This window comes from Quercus lobata, chromosome 11 (assembly GCF_001633185.2).
Source record: "Quercus lobata isolate SW786 chromosome 11, ValleyOak3.0 Primary Assembly, whole genome shotgun sequence".
In the NCBI taxonomy this organism is placed as follows: domain Eukaryota; kingdom Viridiplantae; phylum Streptophyta; class Magnoliopsida; order Fagales; family Fagaceae; genus Quercus; species Quercus lobata.
This window is the reverse complement of record NC_044914.1, coordinates 19,027,857-19,039,242: the sequence shown is the minus strand read 5'-3', so window position 1 is coordinate 19,039,242 and position 11,386 is coordinate 19,027,857. Positions and strand designations below refer to the sequence as shown.

General features: G+C 31.6%; 1 protein-coding gene across 2 annotated transcripts; it reads left to right on the top strand.

The window, feature by feature from the left end:
- The first annotated feature begins 250 nt into the window (after window positions 1-250).
- Window positions 251-8,603, top strand: LOC115968458 (bZIP transcription factor 12-like). Of its 2 annotated transcripts, XM_031087860.1 has the most exons (4): window positions 251-1,225; window positions 2,055-2,126; window positions 3,859-3,888; window positions 7,985-8,598. In XM_031087860.1, the coding sequence occupies exons 1-4, from the start codon at window positions 521-523 to the stop codon at window positions 8,063-8,065; spliced, it is 888 nt and encodes a 295-aa protein (XP_030943720.1). In that variant the 5' UTR covers window positions 251-520; the 3' UTR covers window positions 8,066-8,598. The 2 variants fall into 2 exon arrangements, with proteins under 2 accessions (XP_030943720.1, XP_030943721.1); XM_031087861.1 differs by lacking the exon at window positions 3,859-3,888 and having other exon boundaries at window positions 7,985-8,603.
- The last annotated feature ends 2,783 nt before the right edge of the window (window positions 8,604-11,386 follow it).

Genomic DNA, 11,386 nt, shown 5'->3' with positions numbered 1-11,386 from the left:
ATTTATTTTTTATTTATTGATAACCATCCACCAAATTAGAAATTTATAAAAAAGTACTGCCTCTATCATTTTTTTAATACTTTCTTCCTTAACTTCCTTGCCGACTGTCCCGCAAAATTATAAGTAACGTAAAAAGACAAAAATGCCCTCAAATGTGTACAAATGTCGTTGGAATCTTAGCGAGTTCAGATCCATATAAAAAACCCAGCGAGTAGACATCATAATTATATAAATCCATATTTCTCTCAGCTATAGAGTAGGATTTCTTCAAACTGCTCCGCGAGGCTCACGCTCTATTTAGCTTTAGCTTAGTTCACTTTCAAAAAACAAACAAGAAAAAAAACAATTCAAAATAAAATAAATAGTCACACGGTTTCTTCGTCCTGATCCTAAGAAAACCGCAAAAAAAAAAAAAAAAACACAGAGAAAGAGAGAGAGAGAGATAGTGTGTTTTAAAATCTTAAATCTCAGTGTGTGTGAGAGAAGAATCTGGGAAGCCCTAGAAATCCGGGGGAGGGGCATGGCGTCGTCGAAGGTAGTTGTAACGACGAATCCGGATCTGCCACGACAGTCCTCTATTTGTTCACTCTCAACTATGCTTGCTGATCTCCAACAACAACAGCAGCAAAATCAGTCTATGAACATGGACGATCTCTTGAAGAATCTCTACTCCAACTCGTCTGAACAATTCGCTGATGGAACCACCACAGCCGGCGGAGCAGGAGGAGGAGACAAGACTGTGGATGAGGTCTGGAAAGAGATCGTCGCCGGCACCGCCGGCACCACCACGACCAACGCCGACAATCACAGCAAGGTGGAGGAGATTAGCAGCAGCGATGGTAATAACACGGCGGAGGAGATGACTTTGGAGGATTTCTTGACTAAGGCTGGGGCGGTGAGAGAGGAGGACGTGAGACTAGGTGCTGGTGGAGCGTTGGTTCCGGCGGCGGGGGGTTATGGGGTGAATAATGGTGGTGGTGGTGGTGGTGGTGGGCAGTTTGGGATGGAGGTTGGGTTTGATGGGAGAATGGTGGTTGGTGGAGGAGTGAGTGCAGTGCCAGTGCCAGTGGTATCAGTAGTCGGAGGTGGAGGTGGAGGTGGCGGAGGAGGAAGAGGAAAGAGAAGAGCAATAGAGGAACCTTTGCTTGATAAAGCCACTCAGCAAAAACAGAGACGCATGATCAAGAATCGTGAATCTGCTGCCAGGTCCAGGGAACGCAAGCAGGTCATCCATCATATCATTCTTCATTCTCTATTTTATTTTTTTACTCGTAATTCCCTATTCCATAATATTAAACGAATAGAGATGATTTTTCTTTATATATTAGGCCAATTTGGAACGTCAGATCTAATTTTATCGGTTGAGTTAACTGAAATCTGTACCATCCGAATAATTGGATAAAAGGAGATTTTGCCAGAAAATGAGCTGGAATCTAAAATTATTATTATTATTATTTTTTTATTATAGGATGCCAAATATTGGATGTTTCAATTCTTTTTATTAGAGTGTTTTTATTAATCTGATTTTCAATTTCTCATTGCTTGATTGCTAAAAATAAATTTAAAAAAAAAATTGGCGGAAAAGAAATGAAAATGAAATGTTGTATTTTTGTGTGTTAAAAAATGAGAATTTAATTTATGCGGTGGCATTGGCTATGTTAGGAGTGGATATTTTTGTTTTTTCAGATCGTATATAATGGAAAATTAGAATTTTTTTTTTTTTTTTATATTTAATTTCTCGTTCTTTTTTAATTCTCCTTTCGAAATTGTCGTTTGAGGCTGTGGTCAGTAGAGGGTTTTGCTTTTGTTTATGTCCCAAATGACAGGAAAATACTAGATTAAATTTAGTTCCTCTTCTTGTTATATGTTTCTCTGGTTAAATTCCTCTTGGAATTTACTATTTGACTATTTCCCTCTATTTGGTTCCTGAGAAAATTTTGAATCCCCTGTTTAATGTCTTTTCCAACTGAAATTGTGTCTTTCAGTAGTCTATTGGTAATTCTCCTTTTCTTTTCTATCTGATGATTCTAAAACTAGTTCCTTTTCACTTTTAGGCTTACACTGTTGAGCTTGAATCTCTGGTGACCAATCTAGAGGAGGAGAATGCAAAGCTGTTAAAGGAAGAGGTATAGTCCTGAATTTCTTGGCCTCCAAGTTGTAACAATTAGTAAATGCATGATTCCTGTAAGATGATCGGTTTTTATTAATTTATTTATTTGTTATATAGTAGGCTAAAATGCAAAACACCCACTCAATGTTTTACCAAAATTCATTTAAGTCCTCTAAGTTTCAAGTTTATTCAATTAAAGTTTCTCCATCAAATTCTGTTAAATATTGCAGTTAATTGTCCAAATTTTTAATGTTTTTCTTCAATTTTTTTTAATTAATCCATTAATGATTGAAAAATATTTTCCATATTTAAAAAAAATAAAATTTAATGGAAGTTAACTAAGAGACTTTAATTGAATAAACTTAAAAGTTAGAGAACTGAAACGAACGAAAGCAAAGTTAGAGGACTGAAATGAATTCTAGTGACACTTGGGTGTGTTTTGCATTTAGCCTAAATAATATTTGCAAAAAAATGATGTTTAAATTCATTTTGTCTTGTTGTTATGCACATCAGTAGCTTGCTCTTAAGCTTTAGCATATGGCTTCTAATGGCATGGTTTTGGCTGATGTAAAGTGTATTTGAGTTGTCACATTGAATAGAGTCAATAGACATGTTAATTGTTAAAATTATTGCTTACACACATGAACAAATGGAGAGAGAGAGAGAGAGAGAGAGAGAGAGAGAGAGAGAGAGTTTTCTCCGCCAATGGGCTTTAGTTCAAAGAGCATATTTTCCCCTTGAAAAAGAAAGGTCCCATGGTGAGTTTATGGATTCAAAACCCATTAGGTGTGAATAACTTATCAATTATTGAAAAAAGAAAAGAAAAAGAGAGAGTTCTTATGTGATCAACCATGGGTCATGGGGAGAATCATGTAGCATTTATTCAATAAAGAATTTAGACATTTCAAGTTTATTTGTCTAGAATGATGAGAAAATAACTGTGGACCCACATTAAAAAATGGTATTAAGTTTGAGATAAAGCAAAATTATATGCTCGATAACATTTCCATATGGATGGACTTCTGAAGTGCATATTAGTCTAATTGTATCAGATAACTCAGCGGTACATCAATTTGATGTCTATAGTTTTATCTGGGTGACTTTCTTTTTATACAAACTCACCCATTCTATTGTTTTTCAAGATTCAAAATCTTGATATTCCGCTCCATATTCAGTATTTAACCCTTTTTTGTAATTATATGTGCTGTCCTATATGATTACACTGTAATAGAGAGTGTTTGATGATCCATACCCAACCCCAAAATAATTGGGACTAAGGCTTTGTTGTTGTCCTATATGACAACAGGAATCACTAATAAATTTCTTCCTTTCTATCTTCTTTCTCCCCTCCCCTCTCTTAAAAAAAGAGATTTAACAAAAAAATAGCAATAGGATAGACTTCCCTTACCATCCCCCTCCACCAGTTGAACCAAGTTTTCCATTTTCAGGGGAGATCAGGCACTAGTCTATTAATGCTGGTTGTTCTCTCTCGCTCCCTCTTTGTGTTCCTTTCCCCTTTGCTTTTCCTTTTCATGTTCTGATGTCATAGTTAATGCTAGAAACTTTGTTATATTTTAATCCTTATTTGCTCAAGAATTGGGTATCTTATATGTTTGTATTTGTACTATTGATAATCACTCATTCCCTACCTACACCTGGTTTCATTTAAGATTTTCCCGTTAAGATTTGTGTCTTTTAACTAGATTGTCATTTGTTCAGAAGTTTATGACTTAAAATTCTGAATGCAGGCTGACCATCAGAAGGAGAGATTTGAGCTGGTATGCATTTTCTAGTTTCATGTCTGCTTTTCCAAGCTATGCATTTTAAAATGATATCGATATATATGAAACAAAGACTGACAAAAAAATCACCTAAAATCATTTTTGTCTTGCCATGCTTTCATGAGAGAGAGTTTATCATATATCTTCCCAAGTCTGTTATTTTCTTTTATTATTTTTTATGCATATTTTGATTTTGCATATTCTGGGTTTTTGTTTGTGTGATGTCCACATCTGCATCGCTCAATTCCTATATGGTTTCGAAGTTTGTCTTGTTAGGACTCTAGAGTTCTCTAGTAGTTCTGATGGCAGTTCCTTTGTTTGTTGTCATTTATTAGATTTAGTAGTCTTTAAACGTTTTGGTAAGAACTGAGTCTGGATGGTCCACCAAGATTTTACTCTCAAAATGAATACCATGTCTGTCCTATGTCAGATTTTAGAGCTGGCTCAATGTAGTTTGAGGTCTAAGGCTATAAATTTAAGTTGGACCTTTTATATTTAAATATCAATCGAATAATTTCTTTTGATTCTAACCAAACAAAGCTAAAAGCTGATGCCAAATGGACAGTCCAGCATCACAATCAGAAAAAGTTGTACATAAACAAAATAAGTTAAATGAAAAACATCGTGGCAAATGGACACTAGCTCTACATCAGAAATCAGAAATCACAGGCTCTACATCGCTTATGTATGGTATGAGACAATACCATGCCATAATACAGTTGGTGGCATACTGACATTGAAAGATGAACTAGTCATCATTTCAGAAACCAAAACACTTCTATGAATTAGATTTGAAATCAGTCAATGACGAAACTCCCTCACATGCTTTTGACCATGTTTCAGTAATGAAGTCTATATTTATGTGGACCATCTAGAGAGAGAGAGAAACAGCTTTGAAGGTGAAGAGAAATCAAAGCAGGATGTTAAGAATAGTTTCTGAGATCTTTGTTTGAATATTGTACTACAATTGAGGGGGTATCATTTAGCTCTATAGTTGATTTTTTTGGACCATATGAATGTCCATTTATAATTCTTTAAGGAAGCTTGACATTTTGAGCTTTCCTTTCTTCTTAAAAATATCTTACATGTGTTTATCAAAAAAATATGTATGCTAAATTACACTAATCTCCCTTAAGGTTTGGGGAAATGTCATGTCGGAAATCCCCTCCTATTTTTTAAAATGACACTTACCTCCTCATGGTAAATATTTATATTTTATTTATAAAAAAAAAAATTCTTATCATAGAACCGATTGATTAGTAAGGATTATTTTGAGGGTATTCTGAATGAGTATTTAGTTTAAAAATTATGTATTTTGACTTATTTTTTAATGGACAGAAATGTTCAAAAGGGATTGTTTGCTATATAATCAAAACCTCAAGGGGTGTAGTTTTATTTTTAAAAAGAAGAGGAGGTTTATGACATTTCCTCAAACCTTGAGGGAAGTTGGCATAATTTACCCCAAAAAATATCCTACTTATTAAAAAAAATTATGTAAGCAACCACATAGAACCTTGCTGCCTTCTGGTCATGAATATGTGGCTTAGATCGTCTGATGTAGTGAGGAGAAATACCAACTCAACTTGCATTCTTGACATGATCTACAGGTGGATGGAACTGAATTATTTCAGAATGGAAAATCTGACATATGTATTAAATTAGATATTGTTGAGTCAATGGCTAGAGTAAAGACTGAGTTGTGTCTATTTCCTTTCCAAGAACCCTTGAATTCAATAGAAAGCAATATATTATCAATGGTTTTAGATAGTACAATGGAACTCACATTTTGTGTCATTAAATTTTTTTTTTTTCTAATATATTTATGGAACTTTCTCAGTTAAACGGATTGAAATACAAATTGATGCTTGTATCATGATCCTGCTATTGTGATGTTGAATGGACAACAGATAATGTCTAAACTTTGTATTTGGGGCCATGCATTTGTATGATGTTAATTGATTGCAAAACACACGCATTTAATTGGTTTTAGAAATGAAGAAAGTTGGTAGGTAAATAGTATTAATTTTGAGTTAACCATTTGCTTACTAATGTTTCTAGCTATCTTTTACCATATTGTTAAAGATGTTACTTGTCAAAAAAATTTTGGTTAAAGATCTCGTCTCTATAAATAATATTGGAGAACTTAAGATATTTTGGGACCACAATAGCTAAAAAACTTCATTTGTTCTTATAGATGAAATATTTTGCTAAGAGTAATCTTGATTTTTGTGAAATATTTTGTTAGCAGTAATCTTGATTCATAAATATAAAGCAAATGCCTTTTTACTCACAAAACTGTTTAATGTTTCTATGTGCCTACTATAAATTTCATAATGGGGATATAGAACTTTCTCAATTATGGGAGGGAAGTCTTGGAAGTTGACAATGATAAGAGTGATGGTCTGACATGAAATTGTTATATATATGTTTGATTTAAATACGTTAAACAATTATTTTTAAAGATATCATCTCGAATCTGTTTTTGTGTAAGATGGTGCTCATATTTTGCTGTTTAATTTTGATTTATTATATTATCATTTGTGCAATCATGTTTCTGGTCATTTGAAGAGTTGTCATTTTACTTTTTTCACCCACCCTTTCCCCTTGAACAGGATAAGAAATTGGTACCGTATTTAAGAATTGAAGTCAAACAATATATTAGTGTTAGGACTCTCTTGTTTATTTATATTTGGTTTGTCACTTGCACGCGATTGAGGTTCATATAACCAAATCCAAGAAATTTTTTTTTCTTGGTCCACTGGAGGCTTTAAAATGGTGGCTCAGTGCATTGAATTAACTTAGCTATCTAATTTAATATTGACAAGTGTAATAATTTATATGATTTTTGAGAAGTACAAGCCATATTGTAGGAGAGTATTTTTTAATACTTGCATGTGGTTGTTTTGTGCTCTTTGCCTTCTCATTTAAGCATGTTTGACCAGAATTAAGATGTGTTGGCCACAATTTATGGTACTGTCCTACACAAAACACCACGAATCCTGAAACGATTATTATTTGGTTGAGTTACTGAAACAATTACTATGTGCTACAAAAAGAAAATCAACATTAAATTATAAAATTGCCTTCTCTGCAATTTACATGTGCCTTGGTGAACGTACTTGTCAACTGTTTTTGTCAGTGACTCAAAACTTTTTTAGTTTACAGTAGCCAAACATGGTTCATGTAGAATATGGTAAATAAGCCTTTTTATTTTTATCAAGGATATACAAAATAAAACTATTGTAATTTTTCTTCTAATATATCCAGCTTCTTTGGTTGAATTGCCTTCCTTTTAAGATGTTGGGTAGTTTTTCCTAGATTCAAGAACTTTAAAATTGGAGTATTGCCACAAATGTCTAGAAAATGCAACAAATATTTCACACCCACTCACAAATATTCACTTCACTTGGGCAACACCACAATACAAAAGGCATTGGGTGTGAAATATTCGGTGCTTTTTCGGTGTCTGTTCTTTCCTTGTTGAGCGTAATTGGCCCAGTGATGATTTAATCTAATTTATGTTATTTGTTTCTAGCAGACTTACTCTCACACATGCACACACACATGTATATATACTTGGGATCTAGATTCAAGTGTGCTGCTTTAGTTAAATTTTTTCTGCTACATTTTATATTTGGAGAGAGTAAAATAGGAAAAAGGGTTCCATATTATTTGTAAGGCTATCACATCTCACAAAGATAGGAAACTAGGCTCTATTGGTAGTCTATGCATTTGAGGAGGGCTGTGATTATTATAATAGTGTTGTGAAGAATTTGCGTGTTGTGATATTACCTTCTCGTTTTGTTGATACCATAAAGCTGCTTTTAATGTTTGTTGATCTAGGTTCTTGTTTTCTTGTACTATTAGCAGTACTGTGTCACTATTAGCAGTAATGTTCAATAGTTATAATCAAATGAAAAGGTGGTTTAGCGAATTACTTAAAAATATAATGTACTGAAATCACTTGCCCAAAATATAAAAATGCAATGCAATTGTAAAGTTGAATCTATTGATTTCATCCCTGGAAACAAGAATGTTTCTTGATGTGTTATTTCATCTAACTCCCTTTTGTTGTTTTCCAATGCACATGCAGCTCATGCAGAATCTCATTCCAGTTGTGGAGAAGCGAAAACCACGCCGCGCTCTTCGGAGAGTTAATTCTATGTGCTGGTAGATATGTTTTTTAATTTGTGGTTTCTGTGGCCTGTTATCGAAGCCGCAAAAAGGGAGTGAATGAAGTAGGGAGGCAACTTTATAGCTATAAAATAGAGAAAATAAATTGAAAAGGAAGTGTCAGTTTATTCATTTAAAGAAAAAAAAAATCTCGGGTTACTTTACCTTACTGGTTATCTCGTAGGAGTAGTTGGAGTTGATTTGTAAAGACTAAAGAGGAGCAGAGTGCAGCCAAAACCTTGAAGTGAATCTGAAGATGATTGTCCTTAAAAACCACATCTTGTGGGATATCCAAGACAGTTACCTGGTGGATTTGCTAAGTTAGATTGTATAAAGAAACTTTAAAAAAAATTCCATTTAGTTTCCCTCACCCTGATGGAAGGGGGGACCTGATAAACCTGGACTAATCTGTACTAATTTTGCATTAGATGTTTGTATACATATGAAATTGATGTGCATGGCCATGGTTGTCCGTCGTCTGTCACACAATAACAATAATGCCTTGCATTTATTAGAAATTTTACTTTATTTTAATCTAAGTGTATATGTGTGTGAAGTTTCTTCTTGGAGACTTGAATCTCAGCTCTTACTCATCTATCTCACAAGAACTCTATACTTATGGAGTGATCATCATGCTAATAGGGTGCGGTGATTTTTTGTTCTTCTTGATAAGCCATTGCCGTGCATTACTCATCACGTAACAACCATTAAAAAAAAAAAAAAAAATCCCAACTCAGGTGTTTCTCTTTGGGCATTTTCTATTTTTTAAAGATTTTTACTCATTGCAAATGAGCGGCATTTGAAATTTGAGAAGGCAGAGTATAGGTAAAAGAGAGAAAAATGGCATATAGTAAGGATATTGTTTCAACAAATTGGTTTGTTGTTGTGCTGTGGATCAATTCTTCTCTGGTTGGAAGTAAAACTGCCCTCTCGAGATTTTAGCTACGTCTTACTGCATAATTTCTTATCAAGTCTTGCACTTGCACAAATCAAACCTGAGTTTCTTATTACGAATCAAATTTGTGCAAAACTGTGAGTCTGAGTTTATTTTTCAGTTTGTAATATTAGGAACCTAGTATAATCATGTTTACATACCATATTAATTTGCGTTAGATATAATTTCATTAGAATTTTGTTGATATTAAATGTGGTTCTATCAAATTTTTTAAATGAAAAAAGTCTTATAAAAAAAGAAGATTCATGTTGTAATTCAGCCCCTGTCGTCAACTTTCTTAAATCTTAATCAGAGCATTGCTTACATGAAGTGAGGCCACTACAACACCAAACTCCCCGAAAGATTCAGGTTGTCATTCAGCCTTGGGGGAATTTTTATTTTTCCTCTAATTACTGATTAGTAGTCGTTTAGTTGGGTAGTTCAAGGGAATTTAAATTTCTATTTTGGGAGTTTGTCTAGGTTTCCTTCTAAAAAGATCAATATTCACAATGTTACGGCTTGGGAAAATTATTATGAGTTATGTTAATAGATGACCTTAGGGCAATTATTAATAAATCATAATAAGAAAGTTTTAACACTATTTTCATGTGAAATATAAAAAGTTGTCAACAATATTTATTGTTTTATTATTCTCCCAATAAAATTTTTTCTAAAAATAGCTCTTAAAAACCGGTTAACATTTCCCAATTATTATTATTATTATTTTTGAAGTAACATTTGTACAATCAATTTAATACTTTTTTTAGAATCTTAATTTAATTCAATACCACTTGACTAACTAAAATTATTATTTTTAGATATATTTAATATCCACATGAATATACATGGCTTTTTAATTTTTAAAGTGACAATTATACCATCAATTTAATACAATTTGACTAACTAAATTTAACCATTTTGGTTAAGAATCTTGTAGTTCAACTGATTGACATTTATTTATTTATTTTTTTTTTTTATGTTTCTAATTTAGACATTCAAGGTTCAAATCCCTCCATTTGCATCGTAACTATCAAATTATTAGAAAAAAAAAATCTAGTATAGTGCTTATTCATCTTTAAGTGTGTGTATATTATTTTTGAGAAAGCAGAGGGTACAACAAAATCATATCATTATATATAATATAATAAAATTTGAGTTTAGAAGTCGTGGTTGCACCAAGAAGCTACTTTTATTAATTAGTAAATTAATTATATATTTTTTGTTAGGATATATTTCCTCAATTAAGGGATAATATTTAACAATTGTTTAATTTAGATAAAAATTTATTACTTAAATTTCAAAATTTTTAAATTATATATATTTTTAAAATGAATTTAAATCTTATTCAAACTAAAAGTCTATTTTAAAAAATTTATAAACTTAAATCCTACACAACAACCCACGTTTTCGTTCTTAAAAAAACAACAACTCATGTTTTAACTAAGGATAAGATTTATTAATAAATTAATTATATATTTTTTTTGTTAGGATATATTTCCTCAATTAAGGGATAATATTTAACAACTCTTTAATTTAAGTAAAAATTTATCATTTAAATTTCAACAAATTTAAATTCTATTCAAACTCTAAGTCTATTATAAAAAAATTTTAAACTTAAATCCCACACAACAAACCACATTTTCTTTCTATAAAAAAAAAATATATATATATATATATATTTTGACTAAAGCATAAGATTTAACAATAATTTAAAACAAAATTTAAATTCTATTCAAACTAAAAGTCTATTATCAAAATTTTCTAATCTTAAATTCTACACAACCCATGTTTTTGTTTTTTTTTTTTTTTTCTCAAGTTACATGATTTAACAATAATTTAAAACAAATTTAAACTCTATTTAAACAAAAAGTCTATTATAAAAAATTTCTAAATTTAAATCCCACAAAATCCACGTTTTTGTTTTTGTTTTTTTTCCTCAAGTTGCATCCTATTATATTAATATTAATACAATCCTTCATAACCAATAAGTCATTCCTATAATTAAATCCCACACAATACACCCCATGTTATCGTATTTTTTCTTTCAAAATGCAACTTTAGCTTATGTTTTAATATAATAAATTCATCTTACTTATTATTTTTTGCTTCTGAATTTGCGTACATGATATTATATCAAAGGAAGTTTACTATAAAGAAGCAAAATAATGGACACTCATTTAAGTTCTTGGTTCTCTTATGTAAGTTTTTATTTATTTATTTTTATATTCTCAAATCTTTAACTCTTTTGAATATATTTTGATTTTCGGTTTTGGTTATTGTATTTAATTTGTGAGTGTGTTGATTTTTTTAATTAGACTATAACTAGGAAAAAATTGGTATTGAGGAACTATTTTGTTTATTATTGTTTGTGCTAGTTAGGGCATAAAT